Source organism: Pristis pectinata, chromosome 14 (assembly GCF_009764475.1).
Source record: "Pristis pectinata isolate sPriPec2 chromosome 14, sPriPec2.1.pri, whole genome shotgun sequence".
In the NCBI taxonomy this organism is placed as follows: Eukaryota; Metazoa; Chordata; class Chondrichthyes; order Rhinopristiformes; family Pristidae; genus Pristis; species Pristis pectinata.
Genome location: NC_067418.1, coordinates 8,600,431 through 8,617,451, shown reverse-complemented (window position 1 = coordinate 8,617,451; position 17,021 = coordinate 8,600,431). Strand labels below are relative to the sequence as shown.

At 39.8% G+C, this 17,021-nt stretch overlaps 1 protein-coding gene across 2 annotated transcripts in view; it reads right to left on the bottom strand.

The window, feature by feature from the left end:
• LOC127577907 (chromatin remodeling regulator CECR2-like) overlaps positions 1–17,021 on the bottom strand; it is a 75,065-nt gene that overhangs the window by 32,520 nt on the left and 25,524 nt on the right. For both annotated transcript variants that reach the window (XM_052029556.1, XM_052029557.1), the window contains exons 3-8: positions 8,880–9,063; positions 4,593–4,750; positions 2,416–2,547; positions 2,177–2,274; positions 1,296–1,474; positions 126–215 (exon numbers count right to left, since the gene is read on the bottom strand). In XM_052029556.1, coding sequence (XP_051885516.1) covers positions 126–215; positions 1,296–1,474; positions 2,177–2,274; positions 2,416–2,547; positions 4,593–4,750; positions 8,880–9,063 — 841 coding nt within the window. The remainder of the gene's footprint in view (positions 1–125; positions 216–1,295; positions 1,475–2,176; positions 2,275–2,415; positions 2,548–4,592; positions 4,751–8,879; positions 9,064–17,021) is intronic.

Sequence of the window (17,021 nt, the reverse complement as noted above, 5' to 3'; positions counted from 1 at the left end):
GGGGTTGTTGCTCCTATCCAACTCTTCACCTCATCTGCACAGTGTACTCTAAAATTAAAACGAGGATGACTTGCCCATTATCTCTACCATGGATCTCGAAAGAGATGGTGGGAATGATCACTTACCAATTCCTCCTGCTGAGTACGTTTCACAAGGAGACGATCTGAAGCCCTACGAGGAAGAATTTCTGCAAACTTCTTCTGCAGTTGTTTCTCCTGCAGACAGAAGAAAATTTCAGTCTTATAATTACTTTTTGACACTGAAAGAAGCAGTCACTCTCTCAGTGAAGGGGAAACATTATTATTTACATCTTTGCAGATTGAAAGTGTTACAATTCCATGTTGGCCACCTTCATCTACCCACACTTTAAACAAGGGCTTGCAATGTGACCTAGTCATATTAGAATTAGCCTCTGCCACAGACAGTAATGTGCTGTTTCAGTGCTGCATCTCAGTCTGTATTGGAGAAACTCATTGCTAATTTGTGTTATTCAGATATAAATACCATGAAATCCACAATTTAAAGAGGTTTGGATTTAAAAAGTAGGGAATATATTACATTTTCATGCTGCAGCTCAATTATTTCCAATTTTCTAATTCCATTCTGACCAAAGACTGCACTTTGAACTTGCCTTCCTGGGACCAGCACAATGGGTAATTGACAAGTAGAGAAAGATAAAACCTTTTTTCCCCTCATTAGTTACAAGTCCAATCCCTTCAAAAAGGGAAAATAAAACCCTGATCTTGGAAGCTCTATTAATTAACTTCTGAAAGCCTAGCAATTAGATCAATCGACTTGGAGATGAAACAGGTCCCCTGCATTCTAGGCGATTTGCCACCAGGCATCAAGCAAGAAAAAAAATTCTAAAGGGAAAAAAAAACTGCAAGCACTTTTATTTCAAATTCTTATGGGACACCGCCATTCAGCACACTGATTCCACGTTGGCTACTGGTAGAGCTATTCAGACAATCACATTTCCCCACTTATCTCCCGAGCCCTGTAAATTATTTTCCCATCCAATTGCCTCTTGAAAGTCCCAAGTGATTCTACCAGCCAAAAGGTGGCAAGTAGTGGATCATAACAATCCTCCACATAAAAAAGGCACGTCTTGCACTGTACTGCTGCCGCAAAACAAATTTCAAGACATGTCAGTGATAATAAACCTGATTCTGTCTCATATTCACCTTGTATCTTTTGTACATAACTGAATAGCCAATTTCAAATAGCCACATTTCTCCCCCCTCCAAGCACTGTCAAAATGAACACCTTCTTGCTTTAAACAGAAATGAGCTCACCTTCTGTACAAGTAGATTGCTGATCTCAGGGATGAAGTTCTCAGTCAAAATTTTGTACAGCTTCTTTTCTTTTGCACACTGACTCTCTCTAAAAGACTCAGCCAGATGTTTCCATTCTTCTAAAGTGTGACATACAAGACTCCATGTACTCCTTTCTTCTACGTGCATTACTGAAGAAACTAGTTCCAGGAATGAAACACGGGGGAAATTAGTATTATATATTGGCTTTAATTAAATTGCATCCACCACTGAGGAATGCTGTCAAACCATATGACAAAGCACATCCAAGTTAAACTTAAGGCCTAAAGAACCCCAGTCGTGTGCAATTCTCCTCACCTCCACTCAAAATGCAAAAAGGTAGCAAATATTACATGCCAATCATACTTAGTGAAACTGAAAAAAAAATACAAATCCATCAAATGTTAAAGTTTTTTGATGTTATGCCTCCAGAACACAAGAGATGTAAATGTGAATTATCCTTGGACTACCTTCAATGCATATTTTCAGAAGTTTCAATACAACATGGCAGAAGACATCATGCCTAGTCTGCAGGAGGAACATGGAGGTGGTCATTGAGCATTGATGGATAATGCAACAACTTCCCTCCTTGTCAAGTAGGATGGCAAATCAAGGACTTGTGGCACAGTGACTTCAATGATATCTTCTACTTACAAACTCAATTTCCCCCAGAGTTAACACATGAAGTATTAAAAAATCCTAATATCAGTATTTAAGAGACAGTATGACATAACACAGAACCATTTCAGTTCCAATTATAATTATAATTAGCAATTTACTAAATGCCACATAACTAATATACTTTACAACTGTTCACCTGTTAATAAGTTACACTGACAGTTGCACTCTTTACGCATTCTTACCATTACATCCAATGGCATCATTTTCCTTCTGCACATTTGCTTCTTCATCAGAAGTTTCATCAAGCAGTCCACTTCCCTTTTCAACTCTCTCAAACCTACTGTTTAAAAAAAATAGGAAAGTGAAATCTTAAAACCTGGAAACAATGTGTTAATGCAACAGACAACTTTTAATCAGCAAAATGTTACTCAATTGTAGTAAATTATGAAACTGAACTGCACGTTTATATGTTATACCCTACCTTGATTTTGATAAACTATAACGAAGTTTCCATTTTTTCTTTAGCTTCTCATTTTCAGTTTTTGCTGTTATATTTTTATGTAGTAGTCTGGAATTTCTCATTTTTTGTTCTTCCTTGAATTTCTTTCCTTTCCTAGAAAAGAAAGTTTATAGTGACCCACTGAAAGTTGACACTCACTACTCTGCATTCATGCTTCAAGTTGTTAAATAATTATAAAAGTGACTTTTGGTGTACAAAGCCATCCAGGGAAAAGCAGCCCACTTTATTGTGGACATGCCACACACCACTCTACACATTCATTCCCATCATCATGAGCACACCATGGCTGCATCTACAAAATGCACTGCAATTACTTGCCAAGGCCACTTCAACATCACCCAAAACCTCTACCACCTTGGTCAAAGACAGCAGGAGCATGGGAAACACTCCCACTTTGAAATTTGCCTCCATATCCCACATCATCCTAACTTGCTTTTCCTTCATCGTTGGCTCTAAAACTAAGAAGCTGATGATACTGATGAGCACCAGAAGAACTTCAACTATCCAAGATGCTGGCTCATTATCATTGTCTCGATAATTGGAAAGGAGCAATAAATACTGGCCTTGCCCGCATCTTAAAGCAAATAAATTTGTTTTTGGATCATTAACCACTTCCATCTTACAGCAAGGGCAGTCTCCCAAATCCACACATGGAGCTAGTCAGAACAGGGAATTACATTGACTATCTGCACCGATAATGGGCAGGGCAGTCCATCCACTGTCTCTGTCTAATGCTCTAGCACATTGACTCTAGCTGTTACAAAATTGCTGTGAATCCAACATTTCTGAAAGTATAGATGTGGGGGTCTGGCCAGCACCTGATCTTCAAGGATTATGAAAGATTTACAAAAATCACAAAACCACTTCCAAACAGGTGATGTGATATTCAACTTAATTCCTGGAACTACCTCAGGTAATGCAAAGTTCTGTACTTAAAAGACAAGAGACTGCAGATGCTGGAATCTGGAGCAACAAACAATCTGCTGAAGGAACTCAGTGGGTTGAGCAGCATCTGTTTTTGTGGGGGGGGGGGCAGGGAGGTGGGAGAGGTGTGGGGGTGTGCGGTGGGAGAAGGGGAAGGAATTGTCAACACATTGGGTGGAAGCCCTGCATCAGGAGTAAGAAATAGGGAGGGAAGATAGAGGGGTAGTGGTGAGAAAGAGGCCAGTAGGTGACTGACAGACCAAGGAGGGGTGAAGGATGACAGGCAGATTGAGCCAGGTGGACGAGGGGGAGCGGGTAGAATTGGGAGGCAGATGCAGTTGGATGACAGATGGAGGCAGGCAGAGCCAGGTGGAGGGAGTGGAGTGAAGGTGGAGACAGCAAGGAGGTCGATAAGCTGGAACACAAAGGCTATCGGTGCTAAAATCTGATAAGTAAGGAAGGTGATAAAGGGGAGAGGTGAAGGGCAGATGGAAGCAGAACCAGATAGGGATGGGGGTGGGGGTGAAAAAAAAAGAGGGGAGAATGGGGGTCTCACCACTCCCCCTCTTTATACAGGCTATCTTCCCTTTCAACCCTTAGTCCTAATGCAGGGCTTCACAGATGCTGCTCAACCCACTGAGCCCCTCCAGCTGATTGTTTGTTGCTGCATTAAATAATTTGTTTAAAGGCTGGCTGAAGATATTAGATCTGTGACACAGGCAAATAACAAAGTCAATTGTTTTAAAATGAGCAAACTGGGAAGGTTAAGTGGGAGAATTTAGAAATGAAAACTAGTATCTGGAATACTAAGAAAATACCTTGTTTACAAAGTCACAAGCAATCTCGACATGAAAGGGGAGGTACTAGGAATATGACATTGAGCTAGAGGATCTGCCATGAACATCTTGAACAATCTGTTTCTCCTCCAATGTTTGTTTTTTTTTTAAAAAGTGAAAAAAAAAGCATCTGTAATATCAACCCGTGGCTTCCGGAAGAATAACTGTGGGGAAAAAAGGACGAGAAGAAAATCACCAGGGCAGCACCTATTCAAGGTTTACTTGAAATGTCCAGGATCTCTCTCATTCCTATTCTCCAATTAAGAAACAGCATTGCACACTGACCAACCTGAATATTTTCACTCATTTAACAGCTAATTCAAATCAGCCTTGTGTTTAAAGAAATTTAAACTATTTACAATATAAAATTTAAATTACTTATTATCATTCTTTGATGTTTTATATTTTGGTTCCTCCTTTGGCGGTGCTGGTGGAGGCAGCTCTTTGTACAGCCTGGTGCCATAGAAATACCAGTATCGAGCCCCAGTGTTGTCCTCTCCGAGGGCCTCTACTCTTAAGCTATCTGCTTCAAGACCCTGAAACAAAATTCATATACATGATACCAAGAGTTGGATTCAAAACCTTGCTTTGTAGCACTGTTCTTCCCAACAAATACTTCTATTTTTAGTCTGTAGTCTACAAAATCTCATTAAACTGATTAAAAAGTGTAAAATACCCACAAAAGTTACAAGATATGGAGAAATTTATTAAGCACAACCTGCAGAAGTGAATTGCCTAGGGGTGGGGGGAAGAAAAGTTATATATAAGATGGGAGAGAGACATACAGTTGTGATACCCAAGTTCAGGATTAGGACTGTGGTTCCTCTTCATATACAGTAATTATTCAGACTTGGATACACAGGTAACAAATGGGTTCCATTTTTACAGAGTCGATTTCGTTCATGCCAGAAAATACACAAAAATCACGATATTGTAACAGTACCCACAGTGTTGTAAGGAATCGCATTAAAACACACACAAGACTGATAAGAAAGAACAATTACTAAAAGTGGAGAGAGAGGAAACTAGTTCTGCAGTTCAAACTTAATAATACTATGAGAACTTGTTCATATCTACGGGTGTCCATAAGTTGGGCATTCGTAACCCAGGGATGGCCTGAACCAGACATAAGTTTTTAAAGTTTGCAGGTAACAAAGATAAGAGATTTCAAGAGGTCATATAGATTGAAGACAGATGCACAGCCAATGAAATTTATCACAAAAGTGTAAACTGATACATTTTCACGAAGAAAAAGCAGATAATCAGAAGTTTAAGAGGGTGCAGGGACAGAGGGTCGTACACAAATCTCCAAAGGGAGCAAGACACATTGTGAAAATTACTTTAAGGATGTTTGGTTTTCTTAACAGAGGTACAACATACAAGTGCAAAGAAACCACACTTAAGTTCTGTAAAACATCTTTTCAGGCCATAGTTCTACTAATGTGTTCAATTTGAGTACCATACTTAATATTATGGCTTCACCAAGAACATGGAGAGACTCGAAAATTGGGTATTCTTATGGCAGACAAAGACCTTTAAAGCTGTGAGTTGTCTTGATCTGGAATACAGCATCTAGAGGTGGTTGGGTAGCGATGGGGGAGTGGAGGTTGGTGGTGAAGCATGGAAGCAGACGTCAACATAACTTTAAATTATTTCCCTTGAAGTACTTAATCTAGTTTCTTTTTTGTTTAAATATACAGTGGCATGCAAAAGTTTGAGCACCCCGGTCAAAATTTCTGTTACTGTGAATAGCTATGCGAGTAAAAAGTAAAAGATGACCTGATTTCCAGAAGGCATGAAGTTAAAGATGACACATTTCTTTAATATTTTAAGCAAGATTACTTTATTTCCAACTTTTACAGTTTCAAAATAACAGAAAAGGAAAAGGGACCGAAGCAAAAGTATGGGCACCCTGCATGGTCAGTACTTAGTAACACCCCCTTTGGCAAGTATCACAGCTTGTAAATGCTTTCTGTAGCCAGCTAAGAGTCTTACAATTCTTGTTTGGGGGATTTCCGCTCATTCTTCCTTGCAAAAGGCTTCCAGTTCTGTGAGATTCTTGGGCCGTCTTGCATGCACTGCTCTTTTGAGGTCTATCCACAGATTTTCGATGATGTTTAGGTCGTTGGACTGTGAGGGACATGGCAAAACCTTCAGCTTGTGCCTCAAGGTAGTCCATTGTGGATTTTTGAGGTGTGTTTAGGATTGTTATCCTGTTGTAGAAGCCATCCTCTTTTCATCTTCAGCTTTTTTTTTGTTATAGACAGTGTGATGTTTGCTTCCAGAATTTGCTCGTATTTAGTTGAATTCATTCTTCCCTCTACCAGTGAAATGTTCCCCATGCCACTGGCTGCAACACAAGCCCAAAGCATACCTTTGCTCATTGCGGCCAAAAAGTTCTATTTTAACTTCATCAGTTCACAGGATTTGTTTCCAAAATGCATTAGGCTTGTTTAGATGTTCCTTTGCAAACTTCTGACGCTGAATTTTGTGGTGAGGACACAGGAAAGTTTGGAGAAAAAAGGGTGCAGAATTTCATGAAAAGAACACCTTTCCAACTGCTAAGCATGGGGGTGGATCGATCGTGCTTTGGGCATGAATAAACATCATCGAAAATCTGTGCATAGACCTCAAAAGAGCAGTGCATGCAAGACAACCCAAGAACCTCACAGAACTAGAAGACATTTGCAAGGAAGAATAAGCAGAAATCCCCCAAACAAGAATTGAAAGACTCTTAGCTGGCTACAGAAAGCATTTACAAGCTGTGATACTTGCCAAAGGGGGTGTTACTAAGTACTGACCATGCAGGGTGCCCAGACTTTTGCTTCGGGCCCTTTTCTTTTTCTGTTATTTTGAAACTGTAAAAGATGGAAGTAAAAAAGTAATCTTGCTTAAAATATTAACGAAGTGCGTCATCTTTAACTTTATACCTTTTGGAAATCAGGTCATCTTTTACTCGCATAGCTATTCACAGTAACAGAAATTTTGACCAGGGGTGCCCAAACTTTCGTATGCCACTGTATAGCACTGTGGAGAAAGAGCAGAGGACGTACTGGACAGTTCTCCCAATGAGCTGGCACAGATATCAACAGATTGGCCTGTGTGCTGTACCAATCAATTATTCTAAGTGCAGAGGAGCCTAAATTTTACAGCCTGAAGAGAGGGAGGAAAAAGGACAACTTCATTAATATTAAATGGCATGGACAATGTAAACTTAGACAACCTTCTTCACTGGTTCCCCTGGCCTGAAATGACATTAAGGTTACAACAGGATATGAAACAAATGGGAAAGCAGGCAAGAGAATAGCAGATGGAATTTAACTCTGACAAGCACAAAGTTATGCATTTCAGGAAGCTAGACCAGGCCAGGGTGTAGTGAATGGCAAGGCCCTGGGGAGTGTTGTTGAACAGAGACAACTTGGCGTACAAGTACATAGTTTCCTGAAAATGGGAACACAGGTAGACAGGGCAGTGAGGAAGGCATATAGCATGCGTGCCTTCATCGGCTGAGGAACTGAGTATAAGAGTTGGGATGTTATGTTACAGTTGTACAAAATGTTGGTTAGACTGCACTTGGTGTATTGTGTGCAGTTCTGGTCACCCACACTACAGTAAGGGAGTGATTAAGCTAGGGAGGGTGCAGAAAAGTATCACAAGGATGGTACCTGGATTGGAGGGCTTGGGTCATCAGGGGAAATTGGATTGGCTAGGTTTGTTTTCCTTGGACTGAAGGAGGCCGAAAGGTGACATATTAAAAAGGTATATACCATTATGAGAGGCTCAGATAGGGTAGATAGCCAGCATCTGTTTCCGATAGCAGGGGAGTCTAAAACTAGAGCACACAGGTTTAAGGTGAGAGGGAGGAGCTTTAAAAGGAGATTTGAAGGGTATATTTCTCCCCCCACACAGAGTAGTTGGTATCTGGAATCAGCTGCCAGAGGTGGAGGAGGCAGGAACAGTAACAACATTCAAGAGGCATCTTGACAGGTACTTGAATGAACAGGGCACAGAGGGATATAGAATTCATGCAGGCAAATGGGATTAATATAGATAGGCGCGATGGTGGGTCTAAAGGACCATTTCTATGTTGTAGAACTCTGACTCTGTAATGATCAGTTGTCTACAAATTACATCAATGAAAAGCAAACTTAATTCATTTTTTAAAAAGTAAGGAATTAAACATTTGATAATTTTGTTAGGTTGGATAGTGAATTTGGAAACATTTAAAGAGTTTAGGATAGCATTAATACAACAGTGAAATTCAGTATAGATGTCCTTTCCCATTTCAGTTTTTCTAATGTTCCTATATTAACAGCAGTGTTTTAACCAAAACTATAATGTGACTTTGAAAGAAATTATAGCAAAAAACCATCTTAAATCAGTGAAGAACAAAGTGCAAGATCTTATGGGCAAGATGTATTAACCAACTTCAGAGCTGGACTGGGAAGCCATTCAAAAAACTTACACCATGCAAGGTTAGCAACTTGGAAAAATTGCTCTACACCAGCACCAAGCATAGTGTAAATGGGTACTGTAATCCTTTATGCACTAAATTTATACATTTATAAAAACATCAACATTTCAACAACCTGACCAATGCTGCTGCATGCATTGTGTTTAGTTCAATCCTTTGTACCATAATATATTTCAGAAAAAAACCCTCACCTTTAGAAGGTCAAATACATCTGTGGCGTCCAAACGGTAATCACAGAGTCTGTGCAAAATTTCTACAATTGTCCTGGAAGAAAGAGCCCTAAAGTGTATTCCCTGCAGTGGGTTTTCCTTCCCCTCTTCGAGTTCCCATCGATGTCGTATGATGTCTTCAAGATACATGTGGAAATTCTCTATGCTGATGAGATAAACAAAGTACTTCTGAGTGACATTTCAGTAAGTGAACGAGTGCCTTCATCAGTGCCAGCTTCCATCATTCAAGCTTCAGGTCACAGCAGGATATATTAAATGTTGTGCCAAAAGATTTTGCAGTAGTTTGAATCAAATAATTCTGCAATTGTAAAGATATTGCTTGAAGTTCTATGGGTCTCCATTATGCTATTTGGAGGAATAGAGGATATATGCCAGAAACAAAGTCAATGGAAAGTATCATGCTCCACATCAAATTAAATATCTGGGATTCAGGCCACAACAGGGCTTTGATGCATTAGAGTGGATTTTTCTTGTGCCAATTGGAGAGCTATTTTAAGTTTTAGGTTCAAAACATTAAATAGATTAAGAAACAAAGAGGAAGCTTTCAGAACCAAAACCAGAATATGTTGATTAAGTGGCAAATGCACTGTTACCATCTGCACAGGAAGGGCTCAAGGGAATTAGTTCTCCGATCTGTTATCTCAGCTGTATATTAATTCAGCTGCATCGCACAACTAAGGTCAACAACCTCTCCCTCCATTCAAAACCCTGGGTCTCCGGCAGAGACCATCATTAAATCAAGACAACAGCAGGATAGTGCATTAATAATTCTGAGAATACTTTAAGTACTTCCTTCCTTATTCATTTCATAAAGTTCCAACTTTCATTTGCTAACGTTATCATGCATCATAGAAATTCATGGTCAATCCTCAGGAAAAACCGGTGATCATGACAGCCAAAACATTTGAAACTCATCTCCACGAAATAAATAGTTCATATTAATTTGAAAAGGGACATGCAAATAAAGAGGTTCATTAAAAAAATCATAGAAAATTTATGATACAGGAGACTACTTAGCCCTGGAAAAAAAGCTACCCTGTTTAATCCCAGTTACCGGCATGACATCTGTGACCTTATACGTTGTGGTTCTGCCAACCTTTCAAACCTTCCAGATTTCTACCACCCTCTGGGTGCAAATTCATTTTCCCTATCTCCTCTCTATAGGATAAAGTGGAAATGAAGAAACCATGCAGATGATAAGACTGTCCTCACTGACATATAATAGCTCCCAATCCAGTTACATTACAGGAAAGATGTTGCACTTTCACACATTGCCAGGACTGGAAAATTGCAGCAGTGAAGAAACACTGGATAAGCCAGGGTTGCTTTCTTTGTAATAGGGGAGGTCGAGAAGATTTAATTGAGGTGTCTAAAGTTACAAGGGGCCAAGATGAGTATTTCCCTTACCAAGAGTTAAAGACCAGGGCACATAGATACCAGGTAATTGGTAGGATTAGAAGGGAAGTGAAGAAAATCTTTTTTTCATTGAGATGGTGGTTGAGGCCCAAAACTCACTGTCTGAAAGATTGGTAGAGGCAGAAACCCTCCTCACATTTAAACAATACTTGGTGGACGTGAAGAGCCATAATCTACTGCAGAGCTGCAGACCTCATGCTGGAAACTGGGATTAAAGCAAGGTAGTTTTTCACCAACAGCATGACACAGGCTAATTAGCCTCCTCCTGCATTACAACCTAAGTTTTTTTTCCTGCAAATGTCACTTTTTGTTTTAAATGTTCTGTGGCCTTGTCCCATCCATTTCAGGCAACCTGTCATCTCTGTCCAAGATCCCCGCAATCCTCCAATTCTGACCTTCTGCATCCTTGAATCTTTGACTTTCTTTGATAAGTTTTGGTGACCGCATTAGTCTAGAACCGTCCCCAAATTTCTCATTTCTATGTTCTTTTAATATGGCCCACAAATTTTTTTGGACATTTGTATTAATATTTCATGTTGCTTGGTGACAGGAAGTCTTTAAACCTAAATTAGCATTTTAAAGTAACAGTAATCCAAAGCATTTCTACCTTGACTCTTACCCTGGTGACCTGCAATTATTTTTAAACCCATGCAGTTATGATTACTTTTTGAATGCTGTGATTGAAACTGCTTCCCCAATCTTTTGGGTGAATTCCTAATCATGATTACTCACTGAATGAGAAAGCTTTTCTCTTATCACCTTTGATTGTTATGCCATCATCAGCAAACTTGTGGTCCTCAACCCATCCTCCAATAGAACATTTCCTTTTAATTTCATGATGATTACAAACACTTGTCCACTCTCTTCCCCACCTAGGCTGCTCCCAGGCGAGCATTCCCTGCTATTCCAGTTGACTGAAATCTATCATCCCTGACTTTTCTGCAGTCTTCCCGAAGCAATGCCCAGATTGAGGCTTTCCTTCCAAGCCAGTGTTTTCAGTGTTAAATATAACTGCTTTGCTTTTGCATTTTATGCCTCTATTTACAAAGCCCAGGATCCATTAAGCCTTTTTAAAACAGCTTTCACAACATCTCCTGCCACTTGCAAAGATCTGTGGACACTGCCTCTTTGTTCCCATAGCCTCTTTTAGAAATGATTTGTAAAGATTATATTGCCTCCCTTTACTCTTACTAGTTAAATACATAATTCTGCACCTCAGTGTTAAATTTCATCATCTCACCAGTCCATGTATTTTGTAAACTTGTGATATCAAAATTCTAACAGGAGTAGACAACTAAATGCAGAGAAGATACTCCTAACAGCTGAGGAATCAGAACAGGAGGTCACAATCTCAGGATATGAAATTATACTATTTAGAACAGAGATCAGGAGTAATTTCTTCACCCAGAGGGTGGCAAAGCTGTGAAATTATCTACCACAGAAGGCAGAGGAGTCAAATCCTTAAATATATTAGAAAACATATTTCTTAATGCTAAAGAGACCAGTGGAGAAAGTGGGAACAGGATACTGAAGTGCATGATCTGCAATGATCTTATTGAATAGTGGAGTGGGTCCCAAGGGTATGCTCTCACTAGCCTTCTCATAGCTTGCCACACTTTAAAGTTTAGAAACTGGGTCCTACATACATGCTGCGGCCCCAACACCACACACATGGGAACAAGGTTCATCTTTCTCCAGTCCAAAAAGCAACCATTCACCATTAATCTTTTTTCTGCCCCAAAGCCAAATTTCTTAATCACACTGCCAAAGTCAATTTTATTCCATAGGTCTCAATTATGCTGACAAGCTTTTTATTACACTTTATCAAATAACCTTTGAAAATACAAACAACTGCAATGACTTCAATTCTCTACTACTTCATGAAGTGTGGATTCAGATACTTAAACATGATTTGCCTTCATCAAACCCATGTTTGCTTTCCTTTATTAATCTTCAATTTCCAAATGAGTATTCATTTTGTCCTGAATTATCAGTTTCCCCACGAAAGAAGTTAAACTAACAAGCTTGAGGTTGCTGGGTTTTCTTTGAAATATGTAACATTTACAATTTTCCTCAAATGCCATTCTGGTGGCACAGTGGAGTAGCTAGTAGAGCCACTGCCCCACAGTGCCAGAGACCTAGGTTCGATCCTGACCTCAGGTGCTGTATGTGTGGAGTTTGCACGTTCTCTGTGGTTGCGTGGGTCACCCCCCCAGGTGCTCTGGTGTCCTCCCACATACCAAAGACCTGCAGCTAAGTAGGTTAATTGGCCGCTGTAAATTGTCCCCAGTGTGTAGAACCTGGAGAAATTTGATGGGAACGTGGGAAGAATTTAAAAAATGAGACGAATGCAAGTGGGTGGTTGATGGTTGGCATGGACTTGATGGGCGGCATGGACGATGGGCCAAAGGGTCTGTTTCTGTTCTGTATCTACATACTTATGTACACATGACCATTCCATATTCAGGGGAAATCAGAAGGACACGGCCCAGACCTCCACAACTTTCACCATTCAGTAACCTTGGATCTATCACACACAAAAAGCTGGTGACTTATCCAAGTCTAGTCAGCTTTCCATGGAAATTTATAAAACTCTTACAGGGATCAATAGGTTGCACAGGGAGGACGTTTCCCTGGCCAAGTCTAGAACCAGCAGTCACACTGAGAATAAAAGGTAGGCCACTTAGGACTGAAATGAGGAGAAATTTCTTCAAGCACAGGGTTTAATGAAAACAATATCCAGAAATATGCTGTTTAAGGAAATTGAAAGATATGGGAATAATGAAGAAAAATAGAGTCAAGGTAGATCAGTCATACTCTTGATGAATGGTGGAGTAGGCTTGAATGGCCAGATGATTCCTGCTTCTATTTCTTATATTTTATTCCCATGTACTCCCTTTTTCTAAAAATGAATTATATGCCTCCTCTTTTACTGTAACTTGGCAGCTTTTTCTTCTATGGTAAACACAGTTCCAAAGTATTCATCAGTACTTTTTGCCACATCTTTTAAATCTACTTTTCAGTCTTATCTCTGGCTGCATAAAAAGGCATTTGGATTTCCATTGATAATGTCCCTGAAAAGCACAGTGGGATATTTTGCAAAGTTTACAAAAGTTATGGTTTGGAGCTTGGCTGGAATCCTTTCAATTCAAGGTTCCAAACTGGAACATCCTCAACTGCAAAAGTTCAAAAACTTATCACTACCAATCAAGCACCACAATACAGTATTTTCAGGAACTTATCAAGGAAACTTCAAGTATTGAGAATGTCAATAATGGCTTATGGTGGCTATTACAAAAAAGCACTGCATTTTTTTCCCTGCCATGGTGCAAAGTGCCATCAGGAAGATTAGATCCCAGATAGTGATGGAAATTTGCCAGAATGGGTTTGGTTCAGGAACACAAAAGCTTAATTTGGCACTGATGCTGAAAGTACAAAGATCAACAACACAACAGCGAGTTGATTAAGTGTTGTTAAACTTCTCATATTTATAATTGGAGGCAATGCAAGCTTCAGAACATTAGAATTACATGGACCAGAGCACATTAAGTGGCTGTACATTTAAGATTGGCTTTAATTCTTCTGGCCGGATTTCTGATGAGAAAATTCCTACTGAACATAGCTGGTTAGTACTTACGCCACTTCAATATTACTTACTTGGTGCATTTCATGAAACTAACAGATGGAATATTAGTTTTCCCCAAAGGGGAAGGTGGTTTACCTAATACCATGATTCAGGACTGATAAATTACCAGTTGGTCTCAACTATTCGGGTCTTAGAGTAAATTGAATTAAGATGTGGAAGGTGACCAGGGGGAGCGGGACTCAAGCTTAAGCCAGAAATATGCAGCTGGCAATGAGCTGACTTCTGTGGAACAGCTGTTCTCCCAGAGGAGGGATGAAATATCAAGAACAGAAAGAGGACATGTCACTTAACATACACTAGGGTTGCATTGATGAATTGTTTTTCAGCTCTCACAGTGCAACATTGGAGGGGAGGAAAGGAGTTAAAATGCATGGAACAGTATTCAATCTGTTCACTAAACAGTTTCAGCTACAACTCATTTTCCCCATCTATGGTAGAAAACAAACTTGAGACACAATACTACAATTGACACCTATAACATAAGAGGAACAGCCCCTCAGATCTGTTCCAACATTCAAGATTGAATGAGGTGCAAGATCAGCACAATCTTCATTTCATGTAAAAACAATTGTTATCAGCCTAGAATATATTCAACAACCCTGCCCTCTGAATTGTGTGCGAAGAAATTTCTCAACTCAATTCTAATTAGCCAATACCTTTTCCTGAGATTACTACACTAGTCCTAGAATCTCCAGCCAAAGGAAACTGCCTCTTGGTATTTACTTTACCAATCCCTCTGAGAATTGTGCGTGTCTCGATGAAATCATTTTGGATTATTCTAAACTCTAAGGAGTGTAGGCCAATTTTATATACATATATTTCTCCACAGTGGACAAACTCAAACTCTCAAAACTAATCCAGTGAATATCTCAAAGGCAAATATATTTTTGAGATCTAAACTGAGCACAGTATTCCAGATGTCATCTCAACAGTTTAATCCAACCCCTTTCCAATAAACATACAATTCACTCTTCTAATTGTTTTCTATAACCTTCATGTTTACTTTCTATTTTGGTAACCTTCACACTAACATCCCCTGAACACCAAGGCTTACTAGTTTCTCACCACATGGAAAACCATGCTATTTCTCTCTATTCCACCTATCAAAGTGAAAAGCCTCACACTCTCAAACATTATGCTTTCACTTTCCACCTTGCAAACACCACACCTTTTGGTTAAGAGTGCAGAAAGGAAAGATGTCTTAAAATAAGCTGGCCATGAAACAGGAAAGATACATTAATAAGATTTGCACAAAATAGTACAAGTCATATAGCAGAAAGATTAATTTATTCATATTAAAACAGACACCACCTTATTTAAAGTGGTGGTGAACATCAGATACAATAAGGCAATTTCTGCACTGCGCTTTGATTTCATAGGAAAATCTCATGTTACCATAATTATATTATTTGTTTACAATGAATTCATTTACGTCACTTAATGGTAGAGTTTAGAATTAGTTATTCTGTTAAATAGTAATAACTGTCTAACCCAACTATTCCGTTCACCAGAAATGGAAGAGAGAAAACAAGTACAGATGACCATCCCATGTTATAAGCAGAGACGTGTTCCGATTGGATGTTTTTCTTCTCATATTAAGCCACTTTCTCGGCAGTGACAAAGTGACCAACCGTCATTATTTAACAGCAGAGAGTAAAATTTGACTTGAAAGGATTTAGGAAGTGGGGCTATCAGAGAAAGGGATGGGAAATGAGGATGGGGGGGGGGGGGGGGGAAGAGGGGAGGTTCATGTTGGAAAAATTGTGTAGGAGGAGTTTAAGGGGGTTGTGGGTTAAAGCGCTGGACCGTGGAAGTGGAGTAAAAGGCCAAGAGATTACTGGGAGCTGATGCAAGAACTGGCAATGGCTACTGCAGCTCCCCACAATGCAGCGGATCTGAGAAAATGCCTCCCAGATGAAGAGCACGGCAGCACTGCATTCTGAGATGTCCATTCACGTCCTTGGACTGGCAAGGGCGTAACAAAGGAGACACTTGGTTCTGACTGCCAACCCAATCGAAGAGGGAGAGGGGTAGACAGAACAGAGAATCCCTACGGTAGGATGCAGAATGAAGTTGTCAAAGTAACAATTACCTTAAAAACAGCAGTTGGAGACATAAGAGAAAAAAAGAAACATTCAAACAGAAAGGCATAGCCCATCTGTGGAGCAAGAGGGGAAAAAGAATTGTTATGCAACATTGCTAAATCAGTATCAAGTCAGGGAGATGACAACATGCCCAGATGGAAGATAAGGTGTTCTTCCTTAAAGCTTGTGAAGAGATCGGAGTGGGACTGGGATGGAGAATTAAAATGATAGGCAACTGGGAAATGAGCGTTACTCATGCCGACTGAATGGAGGTGTTCTGTAAAGTAGTCACCCACTCTGCTTGTGGTTTCCCCAATATAGAGTCCACCACATTGGGAGTACCTAATACAACACACTAAAGTGGAACAAGTGAATTGTTGCTTCACCTAGGACTGTCTGGATCCCTGATTTTATAGCCAATACAGATTTGAGTTTTGGTCAACCTCAGTACTTCTAGTAAAACTGCCTACTGTTATTTAAGGAGCACTGCTTAACTCCACCTGCTACTGAAATGATTATGGTGGCTTTGTACCCTCCATGCTTAGTTACTCCAACAGTTCAACTTTCCACTCACTCTAAAATTGAAGTTCTCCGCCTGTGGTCCATCTCCTATTGGGTACAGTTCATCTACCATCACTGTGCTAAGCTACGAAGGCCTGAACTTCTGGAATTTTCTCCCTACCACAACCACTCTCTCCTCTAAGATGCTTCTTAAATCTACCTCTAACCAAGCATTTCGTCAACTGCCCCAGCATCTCCTCAGTGTCAACTTTTATTTGATAGTGCTCCCAAGTTCTTTGGGGAATTATGCCACATTGAAGGACTATACAAATACAAGCTATTGCTGTTATCATGCATAGTCTTCAATTTCATTTTAATGGGAGAGTTGTAACTAATTGCTGTATTCAAAGAGTATAATGAAAAAAAAGGACATGCTTTACTTTCACTGCAGTAAGC